At 33.5% G+C, this 17,322-nt stretch overlaps 1 protein-coding gene across 1 annotated transcript in view; it reads right to left on the bottom strand.

The window, feature by feature from the left end:
• Window positions 1-17,322, bottom strand: part of LOC140445129 (kelch-like protein 26) — a 68,084-nt gene that overhangs the window by 19,582 nt on the left and 31,180 nt on the right. Inside the window, exon 2 of the mRNA XM_072536969.1 lies at window positions 1,449-1,593. Within this exon, the coding sequence (XP_072393070.1) occupies window positions 1,449-1,566 (118 nt within the window). The 5' untranslated portion in view covers window positions 1,567-1,593. The remainder of the gene's footprint in view (window positions 1-1,448; window positions 1,594-17,322) is intronic.

Below are 17,322 nucleotides of genomic sequence, written 5' to 3'. Positions count from 1 at the left end.
CCAATATGTAATAAGAGCTGAATATAGGAAGAGGTAATCTCCTAACAAATAAATCAATACAGATTGCCGCCTATGCCGATGACATCAGCATTATGACCCGCAAACAGAAGAGGCAGCAGAAATACACTCACAATGAAAAACAGCAAAAGAGACCAGTCTAGAACTAAATATTCAAAAAACAAAAAAAAAAGCTAAAACAGGCAAGATTTAGAGGAAATAGTTTACTAAAGTAAACAAAGAGCACAGTTGAATTAAAGGACGATATTGAAACTGTAGAAAGTTTCACATATTTGGGATTTGCATTAAACACGGATGGAAAAGAAGAACCAGACATTCAAAGAAGAATAGTAAAGAGAAACAAAGCGTATTTTCACTCACCCATGGGTTTCGCTCCAAAAATACACATTGATCGAAAATCACGGTCTACAAAACTATTAGCAGACCAATAGTATGTTATGGATACGAGCCATGGGTAATGCCAGAAGCCACAAAAAGAGAGCTGAAAGTCTTCAAAAAAAACGTCATAAGGAAGATACTTGGAACTATTAACGAAAACGGTGTATGGAGATTCATACCCCGTTTTTAACCCGTACAATCATGAACGAGTAAAATTACACATTGGAGGCCAAGAGCAGACAAACGTAGTAGAGGAAGACCACCTACACGTTGGGCTGACGACATCAGGCGGATTACGAAAAATTGGCAACAAAGAGCACAAAATCGTAAAGAATGGAGGAGTTTAAGGGAAGCCTATGTCCAGCAGTGGACGTGGTAAATGAAGGCTGGATGATGTGAATGATGAACCATGAACTCTACCAACTGTTCAAAGTGACACTGATCTCAGAATTCGTTAAACTTTCATTTAGTGCTAATGGAAACGGAAAGATTGCCGAAAAGAACCCTAGATGTAAAACGCAGGGCCCACGACCAAAAGGAAAAGGTGGGAGGATGAAGTGGCAGCTGACTTGCAAAATTTGCTACACGTGAGAACCTGGAGAAGATCGGCGCGGGACCGGCAATGTTGGAGGCATAGTTTAGAGAAGGTCAAGGATCTCAGTGGAGAGAAAAGTACCCTCCCCGAACTGCAGCTGTGGCGCTGACCAACAAACTATTAAACACCTGGCAGAAGACTGTAATATTAGGTCATACAGTGGCAACCCATTCAATTTTTTAATCGGGTCAAAAGCATCAATTGAATATATTTATAAATTCGATGTTTGTAGAATTTGTTAGTATTGTTACTGTGATTATTTGTATTATATATTTTATTTATATACTAAAATCTCTGTGATTACGATTTACCTGTGAAGTAGCTAAGTACATACACTAAATAAAATACATCTTTTATAATTCATATTACAACGTATGCGGATGAGACGTATTATTTTTTCAACTCATAAAACCGCAAGTATATATGAGTAATCAAAATTATAGTAAACTGATCTTACCAATGACTAGAGTAACATCAAGTAATTCTCCTCTCGTACGTAAAGAATTCAGTCCTTCGAGAAGGTGAGATTGATGAGAAGGATATTCATAGAACGTAGACCGCAGCATCATGGGCATGGCTGAAGCGACTTAATTTTACCATAACTGTAACAAGGAAAAGCTATAATTAAAGCTATGTACCTACAGGGTATTTATTTTTGAAACAAACTATTAAAAATCATTTATTTCGAAGTTTAAACTTAGACTAACTCCTAAATTGAATGCAGATTAATGTGTCGCCCCATGTTACTTCGCTATCTCTACATCCTTCTGTGTCATCACTGGCGAATATACTAACCTAATTCAACGGGAAATAGTACCTCATTTGACGAGTATATTCTGTGGATCTACGCCCATATACCATTAGATTAACAGAATTTATCTATCACGCTTTCTGGCGATACCACTAAGATTAATTATGTACTCCCCTTAAAATATATCCATCTAATAATTCCGATAAAATATTAAAATATCCACATATGTTATTAATATTGCCACCATCGATATATTCCGACAGATTATCGAATGTCTTCCACACCTCTCATGTGTGACTAAACACTAAACAAAAACTCTAAAATTTTTCAATAAATTGCATTGTTATGAAAACAACAGTTTTGTCATTACAGTTCAACATCCAACACAACAAAAGAATGAAGAATGAGAAAGAACCTGCTTAAATATTGAAACATACATAGGAGGTACAACAACTTCGGAGTCATGGAAAGTACTGAGAGGATTGGAACAAAACTCAAAAGAAAAAATTAAATTGGGAAATATACAGGACAAAGAATGGAAGGACTATTGCAAGGAACTGTTAACAGAACAAAGACCACAATTCATTGGAAAAGAAAACAGACGAAGACGAAGCAGATCCCCACAACAAGAAATAGAGATAACAGATAGGGAAATGAGAACGGCCATAAAAGCAATCAAAAATAAGAAAGCACCGGGGCCTGGAGGCATCTCACCTGAGCTTATAAAATACGGATCAAAAAAATTATACCGGATGATACAATGGATATTTCAGAAAGCCATAAATGGAGAACAGCTCCAAAAGGAATGTACGGAGGCATATATGACATCTACATTTAAGAAAGGAGATAAAAAACGATGCGCAAACTACAGAGGAATAAACGTAATATCATCAATAGGAAGATTATATGGAAAGATGCTGCGAGAAAAGATAGAGCAAGCGATAAAAGGCAAAATCGGGGAGGATCAGGCAGGCTTCACGGCAGGAAGATCATGCATAGACCACATATACACACTGGAACAACTGTTGGAAAAAAAAAGCAAAAAATAGTGATATACATTTGGCATTTGTGGACTTGCGAAAGGCGTATGACTCTGTACCAAGGTCAGAACTATGGGAGGCAATGTACAAATTAAAAATACAGACGGAACTCATAGAAGCTACAAAAGCTCTGTATAAAGAAAATAAAGTGTCCATTAAAATGGGAAACAAGAATCATAGGAGACTTCACCACAACAAAAGGGCTCCTGCAGGGTTGTTCCACATCTCCACAGAAGTATTTCGATAGAATAGACCAAAATAATAAAAACTGCGCTATTTTCACCTCCCGGAAAAATAGAAAAATCGCAGAAAATAAATTATTTAAATTTTTCCATAAAACAGTTATTGAAATTTGCTATTACAGCAGACTCGCGATTATCCGAGTCCCGACTAACCGAGCCTCTGGATTAACCGAGGTAGTAATTGAAAAGAACAAAATTATGTAATAAATTAGCTTGGAGAGCGAGATCAAGTGAAAGCGTGTGCGCTGGCTGTTGGTAAGCTGAAGAGATGGGTCACTAGCGAGTGTTATTCTTCTAGCCCCTATGCTTCTACTGGGTAAAAAGATATTGAACGATGGGTTAATAATAACGTGAGTGGTGGAAGTGATTTGTTGCGGAAAACTATAAAGAAAGGATAATACGAACAAACTTCTGGGTTGGGAAGTATAATTGGTGGCCCCATGCTTCAAGCTAAGGCTGCCGAGTTTTACAAACGGTTTAAGGCTGGCGAGGAAAATTTACCAAATATCCGATCTCCGCGTTATCCGAGTTATGCGCGATCCCAATTAGCTTGGATAATCGCGAGTCTACTGTATTTCGTAAGAAATGTTAAAATTTTATTGATTAATGTATATTATTAAAATAAATATCTAATAATGATTATAAATTAATTTAATACAGTTAATTATTTTATTTATTTTGATAGTTTTTTAATTTCCTTTTATTATAATTCCATTTAATGAAACTTTTAAGATTTTGAAGGTCAGTATCTAATAAGTATAAATTTATTTTTTCTTCAAACGTCAAATAATGATGACATTACTTATCTAACTTGATCCTGTCAAGTTTGATGTCTCCGCCGGCAGCAGTTTTTTTTTCCCATTTCTTTACGGCGGAGGGAAAAATGTTGTCATGGCAACAATATGAAACATGTCACAAAGCAACAATACAAATGTCATTAACAACAATTAAACATCATTTTTATTTATAGTAATATTAAAAGTACAATTAGGGAAGTGCTTGTACGCTAACCGATACTTTATTCCGGACTTGGAGGGCCCCAAACGTGCTACTGCATCATTAGCCGCGGACTCAATTTCGTTTAGGTTTTCCATTTTCGCACTAAATTTGCGCTTGCGGTTGCAACAACAATAAGCTGTCTTTAATAATTGCAAACAACTGTCAAACAACTGTAACCAGGGAGACGCAAATCCCACCGCCGACTTAATTATTTTAATTTCTAAGATCTAGACGACTTTGATAGTTGTCACAGTTAATTTCGAGTAAAAATAGCGTATGAATTGTACTATTTATGGTTGAAAATTGCTACGTTTGAAGAAAAAATAGTATACTTTATTCGGCAAAGAAGCGACTTTTCTTGACTGGCCCTCTATTACGCGCCTCACTTCGTGCGGCTCGTAATATCGGGCGCGTCAAGAAAAGTCATGCTTCTCCGCCTCATAAAGTAATATACTATTATTTATTTAATATTTTTACTGATTTATTTTATTCAATTTTATTATTTTGCGTTTAAATTTAAAATAAACCATAATTAAACTCTTTCTGATGTTAATTAAATTTCATGTTTTTATTTACAAATCAATAATAATAATAAGCAATTTTTAATAATTTTGACAGCTGCTGTAACGTATTTGCTTGTAATTAAATATTTGAATACAATCAAGTTTTGATTAGCGTTCGAACAACTGGCCCTAAGTATGTTTAATTTTAGTAATTAGCATTAAATTTCTATATTCATTTTGTTAGTCATTTATTTAAATAATTTTATATAATTAAGTACACCAACCAAAAATATATCTGAATACTCTTTAATCAACGTCATTATTACTTCTAACCCGCTTCTTTGCAGGTTTTACTTCGTCTTCTATGAAGTTTATTTCTTGAAATGAATAATCTGACTCGGAATAACTATCTTCGTCAAGAAGAACTTCAGCGCGATTAAAGCATTCTTTCTCTTTTTCTTCCACTGCACAGTTTGAACAGAAGATCTCTACCACTGCCATAAAAGCCGAGATATTGAAAATTTTTCCAACCTGCTTCAATTTGAAGTTGCATTCTAAAAAAAAGGAACTCGGACAGTTCTCCCAACTTTTCCGTGGCGGTCTTTTTACCAGTACCATCATCACTTTAACGGGTTATAACTTTTTACTCCTTCTCTTTATGTGAAATTGGATCATAAATTCAGATCTGCATTTAAAATCTGTTTAATTTTCGGTCGTGGCATATTATCATACACGTTGCGTTTCCAGCACGTAACGTTTAGTTTGCGAAAAATATAATTTAAATGATTTTAAATATAAACAATTCACACTGTCAGGAACGTAGCGTATCAGACACCTTACGTATCCGTTCAGTATATTAGCAAACAATATTTTACAGATGCAGACGGCTACGTAACGAGTCGTAACCTGTTGGTACGGATAATGTGAATTAGAAGTCCGTCGTTTTCCCCTCGTTGTTTATTTAGGTATTTATTTGATTCTGATACAGAGTATTTAAAAAAATAATTTTCGAGGCTATTTTGTTATTTATGCATAGGTTTTCATTGCTTTGTGACAATTAAACACGGAAGTGATAAACAATTAGGACTTTTGCACGGAAGTGATACCTCTTCTTTAAAAAAAAAATCTTTGTTTTGATATTTACAGTTTGATAGTACAAGTTAAAATGGATTTCGAAAAATTAATTGAACTTGTACGTGGTAAAGAAATTTTATATAACTACAATGATAAATGCTATCATGATGCAAATAAAAAAGAAAATATTTGGAGGGAAATCGCACGCAAATTAGGACAAAATGGTAAGTAGGTATCAAATAATACCGCAAATATTTAATCCATCTAAAATGTATTAATTACACGAAATACATAGGAATTATTGTTGCCAGTCAAGTTTTCCAGCAGCACATTGAAAAAATGTTTTAAACCTTTAAACCCTTACTGTGAATGCTAATAATGAATTTTTGTCGCGAAAAGCAAGAACACAAGAGCACCAAATTGAAACGTCCTATGTTTGAAAACGTGAACGCTCAGTCCGATTGCTGGACTGGAAACGCTACGTGCCGGAAACTATACGTGCATGATAATAATGCCGCGACCTTAAATGTTAATAAACAATGGAAATATGATTTTAAGAAAAAAATGCTCTTGGTTCCTGTTGGTTACACAAGGTACTTTTTTTGTTTTTTATTGGTCATAGAAGGTTCTTTTTTTAAATATTGTTTTTTCAGCGACTTTTCAATAAAAAAATATCATTATTACAAATGTTTATAAGCTAAAAAGTCAGCGATTTTTCAAAAGGTTTTTTCAAAAGATTTTTCATACATCTTAAATTTGAAGCCTCAAAGAATCGATTGCGATCTGCTAAAAATCTCTAGAGTAACTATTTGGACAAGTAGAGTTGTAACTATTCGCTCTCCGGGATTAACAAAATTTAGCACACTTCAATATCGCATAAATTGACACAATTTCAAGTCAAGTTATTAACTTTTATACTCTCCTTGAATTGTTTATGTATTTTAATTTAGAAACTCTCACGATTAAAGGACTTTTTAAGATCTACAACTATTATTTGAACTATTTTTCTTTCAAATGTATGAAAAACCTTCTTAAAGGCAAAAAAATGATTTTTCACTTTTTATGATTGTTTAAAAAACAAAGTAAAATCAGCTGCACGTCATCACGGATTTGTCTTCAGCTACGCCTCATAATAATATATTTTTTAAAACCTTTTCTAAATCCAAAGATTTTTACGTAAAATCGATGATTTTTTCGAAGATAGACTGAACTACTAGCTGAATATTTTAATCAAGTCTTATTGGAATATTCAGATTCTCTTTTACGGAGTACCACTTTTACCTTGACAATACAATTTATGTTTACCTATGAACGTGGTATATATAAAAAATGAAAAGATAAATAGCCTACTTATTCTAAATTAACAATCTGTATCAAGTGAACAGCTATTTTCTTACTTTGTTTTTATAAACGGTTTACACTACATTTTCATTCGTTTCGAATTTATAGTTATAGGTGTACAACTGTTTACTAACTGTACAATACGATAATAAGCTGCTTAATTAATCCAAAGATTTGTACTTGATGTAACAGTAAAAAAATCCAAATGCCAGATGGTAGGTTTGTGAAAGTGTGCGATGAAGTAATTTGCATATTATCGAATAATCATAAAATCTGCTTATGTATGTATTTACATTAAGGAAGGAAATAGTTAATTATAGTTATTAGTTATATTAATATTATTCTATAAAACTTCGAAGACAAAACAAAGAGAGGAACAGGAAGAATAATAAATACATTGTTTAAACAACTGACCTTAAGTAACTAGCGAGTAAATGATGACTAGAGATTGGAATATATACAAAATGCATTTTTTAGCATATCTGGCATATTTGTGCATAAATTTCATATTTTTACAAGAAATTGTGTATATCTGCATATTAAAAAAAATGTATAATGCCAATATTTTCTGAATGTGTCTACCTATTCTCGAAATTTTTGATTCAATAACCCGAGTAATAAAAACTTTGTTTCTTTGAATTATTTTGGGCGTATCTGCTATTGTAATAAAAGGTTTTCGGTGAAAATTAACAAACCTAATATACAAACAAACTGAAACATATATAAACACTTTTAGTGGGATGGGTTTTTCCGAAATCCAAAGAGGCGTAGGTGTCGGTGAAGCTTTTAGGAATAAGTAGATGTATGAATCTCCGTGTGGAGTTGTCTGTCGGACGCGTCATAGGACCGGTGGGTAGCTGGGAAATAAAAATACCAACCGCGAACCAAAACAGACTAAGGTATGGAACCCCTAACAGAAAAGTCCCTGGCTCTACAGGTTGGGGGTAGGACTGAAAACGAAAAATGGAATTGAGATTAGGAACATGGAATACCCGAACGCTGTACCGAACTGGAACAGTCACATCTTTACTAGACATAGTGATCACGTACGAAGTAGATGTTATAGCACTGCAGGACATACGGTGGACGGGAACTGGCACTCTTTACAAGAGAACCCATTCGATATATTATAGCTGCAATGAAATCCAACACATGGATGGGGTGGGATTTATTGTAAACCGAAGAACAAAAGGCATTATTATTGACTTTAAAGCCCACAGTCAAAGAATGTGTTATTTGCGCTTAAAAGGGAAATTCTTTAATTACAGTTTGATCAATGCGCATGCCTCAACTGATGAAAATCCAGAAAAAATAAAAGAACAGTTCTTCGAAGACCTAGAGCAAGAATACAGAAGATGTCCCCGAAATGACGTTAAGATTGTATTAGGTGACATGAATGCAAGAATAGGATTAGAGCGAGTTTTCATGCCCACGATAGGAAAGCATAGCCTACACAACATCAGTAGCGATAATGGATTACGACTGATAAACTTAGCAGTAGCACTAAATATAACAGTCGCTAGCGCACCTATTTTGAACACAAGAACATACACAAGGTAACCTGGACCTCTCCTGATGGAAGAACAACGAGTCAGATTAATCACATCTTAATAGATTCAAGGCATGGAACAGACGTAATAAACTGCAGAAGTTAAAGAGGCGCAAACATAGACTCAGATCATTGCCTAGCGATCTCAACATTGAGAGCTAGAATTTCAAATACCAGTAAAAAAAATAAAACGGTTAGAAAAAAATGGAATGTGCAAAAGCTGGGAGATGCGACAATTGCAGAACGGTAGAAATGTTAAGAAAAAAATATATCCAGATTTGCTACGGTGAGACAGAAAAATTCGAAAAATTGTTGCGGATAACTCGATTTATTTAGTTGAAGAAACTACTGATTCACGGCTAAGGATTACCTTATTACGTCAAAGAAATTGGAGAAAACCAACAATTTCACCATCACACGTTCTGTTCAAGATGAGCCATCCCGTTTTTTTCTACCGTAAAGTATACCATGCGATAAAGTTTTATTAATATTAAGCGATAATGTATTAATTACCATAAGAAAATGGTAAACTGACCGAAAAAACACAAACCACCGAGGTAGGAAGCTCAAAAAACTAATAAGAAGTACTGAGACAATACCTATAATTATGACATTTAAGACAACATACCCGGCAATAGAAAAAGCTAACAAAAATAACAAAACAAGACGCACAAAAGAAAAAAAGACACGTAATAGGAGGAGAAGAATAAAACCCTTGAAATTCGGATCCTGGGATATCAAAACCGTGCTAGCAATAGGTAAAACGCAAGAAATAGCTCTAGAAATGAAAAAATATAAACTAGAAATTTTAGCTTTGAAGGAAATACGATGGAATAATCAAGAAAAAATTTAAGGTCGAAAACATAGTTTGATGAAGAATGTCAAAAAAAATTAAACTAAAAAACTTGCAAGAAACAAATGGCTAGAGAATGGAAGGCAGGAACGACTAGAAAAATACCGAACAGAAAATCAAGAAGCTACGAAACTGTATAGACGAAAGAGACATGAATTTCTGAACAAACACCATTCACGTGCTGTTTAAAAATAAAATTTGATCCAAATTTTTGGGCGATAAATGATTTCTTCTTAGGTTTGGAATACAAGTGGAATCACAGTTGACAAAGTTGGATATATTTCTCCCAATAAAGTGGTTGTCAATATCTCAAATGGTTTCAAAAGTTTTAAACTTTCCTCCATGACCCCTCATTACTGGCATCCAGAAATTCTGGGGCCTTATCTATATGTTTACCAATCTTTCCAACATAATTAAAGTTGAATTCCATCTAGTTGCTACGTCCTGTTTTACCTTAAGAACTGGAAACTCCATATGTTTTTGTACCGACTTGAGTTTGTTTCACGATAATGCATTGTGATTGAAGTGTCCCACAATTGTTTTATACTTACGTAAAATACACTGAAATTCGGGATTATTATTAGAGCATCATTTACACTCAGGTTCAACGTGTGTGCTGCGCAAAGGTGGTGATGTTTTTTTTTAAATCTTTTATAGCACATTTAATATACGACCCATTGCCTGACACTATGGTAGTGATTTTATGAAGAATATTCCACCTACAGAAGATCTTCAAAACACTGAGAATTTTTTCATATGTGTGGCTTCCTAAAATTTCTTCCGTTGATAACATTTTGAAGAAAATTTTTTCTTCGCAGATGAAATGACATGTTACCGTAACATAACTCCTGTTAGCACTAGGTAATGATTCTAACCTAGAAACTTCCTGCGCATACATTTTGGAAAGAAGTTCATATGAAAGCTTTTTACGATTTGACAGTTTTATTATATTGGGGTTGCAGCAAGTTAGTATACTAAATAAAACCTTGGTCTTCCTCTATAGAGAGAGATCGATAATCTTGGGTTAACATTTTTACTACAACTCTGAAGCTGAATATTTTTATATATACTCTTCATTTCATTTGACGATCCTCTATTTTATCGAAATATTCCCAAACAACAGATTTTTTAGCACCTGGCCTCATTTTTCAACCTTCTTCTTGATGTGCTTATCCTTTACGAATGTTGGCGATCATCATGGCAATCTTTATCTTATATGCAGCAGCGCGGATCAGCTGCACATATGTTGTATTGTACCAGATTCTGAGGTTCTTTAACCAAGATATTTTCAACCTACTACCTATTTACTTTCAATATCGCAATAATTTGATAAAAGGTAATTTCGGCTTATCGACTCTATCTAGCCTAAGGTTAAACTAAAAAAAAAAACACTATACTGAGTCGGTCAAAACAGTCAAACAAGAAATATATTATGTGAAAGAATTATATGTGATTCCCACAGGAAGTTTAATCTGGTAGCACCGGTCAAGTAGGTAATAGATCTTAATTGTGTATCCTACATTAATTAAAAATAAATATATGTTACTATTATTATACATTATTATAAAGATTTTATCAGAAAAATGTACTAAATAAATCCTTTTATTATTTTAGTTAATATTAATGTTTATATAACATAAAATATATAAAGAACTGGATTACCTTGAGTATTCAAGTTCCCAGTTCAGAAAATGTCCGTAAGTTATTTGTAGTATACGAGTGATGTATAATTCGAATGATAACTCGATTATTAAAATCACTCGAGTACTCAAAGACGCAGAGCTGAAAAAATTATTCAAAGCTCAACACAAATCAAAGGATACACAGACGACAAACAAAAGCTAGTACCTACTGAATAAGTACAAGAGATGATGTAAACAGAGTCACAGAAATAAAAAAAATCGGTGAAAATAAATTACAGAGGGTCGACTACTTTAAATACTTGGGGGTGTTAGTGGACGACAAAAATTGAAAGAGTAATTTTTAATTTTTAATTGTCTCCGGCACTGCCGGCAGTTTCATTTGCGCGAGGTGTGTAGTTAGATAAGTTCAGAAAAATTTAGTAATTCAGTAATTTTCAGAACAATTATACAAATCATATTGTACTGTATTACATTACAGTGTAGTGTACAATCCATATATGTATCTTGTTCCGAAAATTGCTGAATTACAATTACTAAATTTATCTGAACTTATCTAACTGAAGTCGAACTGTTTATGTTTGTTTGTTTAAACTCTTTACATAAAAACACATAGACAATTTTTAGTTTGTAGTTGAATAGTACAATAGTTTGTAGTCTTCAAGTCTTCAGTCTTCGAGTCTTCAAATTTTTTTTTTCTTATATTCATATTCGCAAAACATTCGCACAAATTTCGCGAATGCCAATATGTAAAAATATGCGAATATTCGCGAATGCGAATATTCATAATCAATAATCACTAATCCACTTCCACTACATCTAATAAAAATAGATGAAGAGTATACTAAGTGGAGTTTATCATTAAATCCATCAAAATCAGGGGTGAAGGAGGTCGCTTAGACCTAGAAGGCACTCAAATCAAAATACTGATAGTTATAAATATCTCGGAGGAAGCATTACAAGTGATGGTTGGAGTACAAACGAAATAGTAGCTAGAATTGGACAAGGTAATTCAGCAATACGTAAACTAATTAGTATACTTTGGAATAACCACATCTCTAGGAACACGAAGATTAAGATATAGAAAAGTATCATAAAAAGTATTGTTACATATGGTTCAAGAGCTTGGAATAGTAAATAAAAAAGACGCATACAAAATCCTGATCCAAAGACCTGATCGTCTTGATTTGGTTCTGCAGTAATTTTCTTGTGGTATTTTCCTTTTAATTATTATCTTTTTTCGAAATAGCCCATAACCGCAGTTAGAAATATGTTGTTTGACATTTCGACTTCTAGCTCAGAAATTATTTTAAAAATATAAAACGTCATATAATATATTATGTTAACTGCACTTGTGGTGAATTCTCAAACACATAACATGTGTTATATTATAATAAAAATATTCTTGGTTTGTAATAAACTACGAAATAATTTAAATTCCTTCGCAATGGAGACAGATTAAGGCTGACTTGAAACTTTGTGGACATATCTTAGCTTAGATAATAAGTTTTCTCCTACAAAAATAAACCTCAAACAATTAAAATCCAAAAATAGATATTCGTAACTTACACTTTTTAGGACACTGCTTACTATAAGTATACAGCTAAATAATTTCTTTAATGTGTAATGGTATTTGATCAATAGGGGCAGTTTATAGACCAGTCGCTTACCCAAGTAACTTATTACGACAGTGTCATGTGTGTGTGTGTGTGTGTGTGTGTGGGGTTGGGATATTGATTGCTACGGAAACCTATTGAAACCTACGGTTTCATTCGACTAATCATATTTGACTTGATTCTTAAGACAAAAAAATAAAATCAATTCAAAAATAATGTTTTATTCCTATTGACAGACCATTTTGGTAATAAATAATCATCGACCATTTGACATTTTTTGACAAGGAAAAATTATTAATTCAAACAATTATTACCAAAATATTTACACGAAACTTGCATAAAATGCGCACCACATATCACCTTAAAAACAACAAGGGATCTGTGGAGTTTGTGTATGTTTTGACACAAAACATATAGAGTAAGATCCCAGAGCGATCAGACATAACTTATTTTCACACAGATGAAACCTTAGAGTCTCAGTAGCGGCTCGCGTGCTTTGAATACCTGCGTATTTATGAAACTTGCTGAGTGACACCTGGGTACTTACCAGGTGAGAAATGTAACTAAAAATAAGAGCTATTTAACTTAAATTTACATAACTGATTTTTATACATATTCTGTAGAATATTATTTTGAAAATACTGTAATAAGTATCAGACACTTGTCATGGACCAGAACTTTTGTCAGACGCTTTAAAGCTCCACTAAAATTAAATGAACTTTACTTACTTTTATATGTCTGATTTTAAAATATGTTATTAATGGAACTATAATAAAGTTACATTTAATCAGTCAGACAAATTAAAATGACCAAACATCCCTCAAACACAAAAATTAGTTAAAAAGAAGTATGAGCGCGAGAGTGCTGTGCTTGCATTTCAGAGTGAGTGAGAGGTCTATAACTCGGTTCTCCTTCTTTAACTCACAATCTGTTTCACTCTATGATATTTTTGATCAATATTTCTCTCCTTCGATCAAAGGCTACAAAAGAGGCCTTCGTCATGAGTCTACTCAATTAGATTTCAACATGTCTGGTTCCGATCAAGTTAGACCGTCAGATTTTTCGCAAGAACTCAAAAATATTAATTTCAAACAGGCCCTCGTTGATTTTTTTATTCAACACTGGACATCTGATGAAATGGTGCCATTTATTGAGAATAAACGGATATTAATTAATTCTAAACAATGTCATTCTTACATCGTTGATAATAATACAGTTTTATCGAATGTTGATGACCATTTATCGTATCCTGAACATGAAGAAGCTGACACTTAAATTTGTTTTTCATATTTGTAGTGTAGACATTGAAGCAAATTTTGTTATTAGATGTTCTGATACTGACATTGCGATAATTATGTTGGACATATGCATAATTTAAAAAATGATGTTTCGAATGTATGGTTAAACGCAGGCACCAGAAATAACCAGGGATACATTAATTTGACAAAGGTTTACGAGTACTTGGGACCATCTTTATGTAGAAGTTTGCCAGGGTTTCACGCTCTAACTGGATGTGACTTTAATCTGGCCTTTTTTAAAAAGGGTAAACAAAGACCATTCAATATATTAATAAAGAAACATGAATATCAGCGAGCTTTCATGCAGTTTGGAGAATCAGAGTTGTTCACCGATGAGCGCACCCAAAAAGATATTTTGAAAATAATCCAAAAATTTATCTGCGAAATTTATAGTTTTACTGATACGTGCAACAATAATACTGCCCGGCTTCAATTGTTTTTAAATAATTACAGCGTATCTAATATTAACGAAGAATTCGATTGCAAAAATTTAAAAAATTTTAACGTTAGTGAATTCCTTCAAACTTCAGGTATTATACTTTGATTTCAGGTTTAGAATTTATTATGTTTGTGATTTTCTGCTTTTTAATTCTTTGAACTATTTTTTGCGGAAGAACCAGTCAGCAACAACATAACTGATAATGATGAAGATGATGACTCGGATGATCAGCATCATGATTGGTTGAATGATGAAAATTGTAATAATTGCGACAATGAATATGATGATTAAAATATGAAAAATGTTTGTTTCAATCAATCCCAGTTGATTTTTTACAAAAATTATTTTTTTTAATTATCTTAACTAGTATCCTTTTACAATAAAGTAAATATAATTACTATTTAAATGGGAATAAGCCACAATTAAAGGTTAAAGTACGTTTATTGACGTTATTAAAATGCCACAAGAAAATAGCTTCAGAACAATAAAAAGTAAATATAATTTCTTATGAAACCAAATTGCTCCGATTTAATTAATTTTCCCAAATATATTCAATACATTAATTTATTTTAATATTTATCTTAATGCTAGAGTTCAATAGAGATGCAAAAATATTTAATCGGATCGAAAACAGTAAGTATTCTTAATGTATTTGAATTTTTTACTCTGAGGCTCATGCGCACAGCACTCTCGCGCTCATACTTCTGGTTAACTAATTTTTGTGTTTGAGGGATGTTTGGTCATTTTAATTTGTCTGACTGATTAAATATAACTTTATTATAGTTCCATTAATAACATATTTAAAATTCAGACATGTAAAAGTAAGTAAAGTTCATTTAATTTTAGTGGAGCTTTAAAGCGTCTGACAAAAGTTCTGGTCCATGACAAGTGTCTGACACTTATTACAGTATTTTCAAAATAATATTCTACAGAATATGTATAAAAATCAGTTATGTAAATTTAAGTTAAATAGCTCTTATTTTTAGTTACCTTTCTCACCTGGTAACTGCCCAGGTGTCACTCAGCAAGTTTCATAAATACGCAGGTATTCAAAGCACGCGAGACGCTACTGAGACTCTAAGGTTTCATCTGTGTGAAAATAAGTTATGTCTGATCGCTCTGGGATCTTGGACTAATATGGTGAAAGATAAATGATCCATTGGTCACGACACCTCACACGTCACGATCGGATCGATATCAACGGAGATACACGAATTCAAATACGAAAAAAGAAAAAGAACGATCCTGTGGCGACATTTCACAGCGACTATGACATCATCAGTTTCGATCCTGACTAACTGCTTCTGAACCCTGCTATTTCGGCCGGTAATGTAGATCCAATGTTTGACGCCAGTGACGTCAGAATTGAATTTCAATCGCCTCGAAAAATAAACAGGGTTATATGAGCAAAAACAGGTGAGTAAGGGAGAAAGAAGCATGCAGGCGTAGGTGGATGGTGGTAATCTTACTGGACATCAAAAACCCATTCAACAAGGCGAGCTGGGAGAAAATCATCAAACTATAAGAAGAAATGGAAATATCCCCATATCTTGAGGGATTATTTCACAGACAGGAGCACTAATATAACTAAAGATGACACAATGTCATATGCGGGAGTGCCACAGGGCTCGGTGCTACTCTGGAATGTACTCCATAACGATATACTGGAGATAAACCTAAGAAAGGGAATACAGGCAATTACTTACGCAGGCGATCTGGATATGTTAAAGGAACACTTCTAGAATATTCCCATAATGAATAGGGTAAACACAGCCCTTGAACTTGTTCACACAGAGAACAGAGACTAGAACAGAGAGAACTGACGCTAGTTACACAGAAGATGCCATAATCTTCAAGACAAGAAACAGAGCTTCGGTGAACATGTAATATATGCCGCGAAAAAAGCCGACCAAAGAACAGCAGCGCTAACAAAGATCCGGGGCTGAACAAGCTGAATTCTGCTGAGAATGTCAATTTTGGGACCCCAAATAAGATGCAAAAAAGTTTGCCACTCCTATCCTCGGAATTCCCCCTAAAATCCCCCCCTCGTAAGGGGGGAACGGAAAATATCGACATACCAAGAATCTGTGCGCCGTAGAAAAAAATGTTTCAGACAAGAAATGTAGCTAAAATAATTTTAAACAAAAATGCTCAGTAGCACTTTTTCTATAGAATGGACCGTTCTCTTGGAAATAACGTTTGAAGCGACCGACGTTAAATTTCGATATTTTGTATCAGAGTGTCCTATGGACAAAAATTAAAATGGGTTTTAAAGGAAACGAGTGCAGCTTTCGTATGAAATTTTTGTATTTTGCCGCAAATGGAGTCAGTTTCTATAAAGCTGAGTGTTGGCAACAAATATAAGCTATGTCTAAAAAACGGTGAATTTAAACATTCACATTACAAAAGATCTAAAACATTTTAAACTCCTTCTTTTTGATTGCACAAGTAAGTCTTTCGAAACTACACAACTTCGGCTACAAATTTCACCTAATGCAATTTCCGTGGAAACATTTCCCGTGACGGGAGATCCTTTCTAATGTGAAATATCAACGTTCTTTAGGCATATTTCAATTGCTTCATATTTGCTGCCAAACTCAAAATCGATCGATCAATGAAAGTGATTAAATTTATTGATTTTATGAAAATTGTAAAAAATTGATAGAAAATGACCTCAGTTGCGTCAAAATGCAAAAATTACAGACGAGACTGCACTCTTTTCCTTTAAAAACCATTTTAATTTTAGTCGATAGGGGGCTGTGATCAAAAGATTTCGAATTTTTACCGCCGAGTTTCGAAATTTATTTCGCCCACATTTTAAATCATCGGTCGCTTCAAGCGTTGTTTCTGAGAGAACGGTTCATTCTAGAGAAAAATGGTAATTTAACAGTTTTCTTCAAGATTATCTCAGCTACATTTTTTTGAAAAAAATTTTTCTACAGCGTATAGATTCTTTGTAAATTGATGTTTTCCATCCCTCCCCCTA

The sequence above is a fragment of the Diabrotica undecimpunctata genome, chromosome 7 (genome assembly GCF_040954645.1).
Source record: "Diabrotica undecimpunctata isolate CICGRU chromosome 7, icDiaUnde3, whole genome shotgun sequence".
In the NCBI taxonomy this organism is placed as follows: domain Eukaryota; kingdom Metazoa; phylum Arthropoda; class Insecta; order Coleoptera; family Chrysomelidae; genus Diabrotica; species Diabrotica undecimpunctata.
Note: the sequence above shows the minus strand (reverse complement) of the source record. Positions and strands in the feature narration are given on the sequence as shown.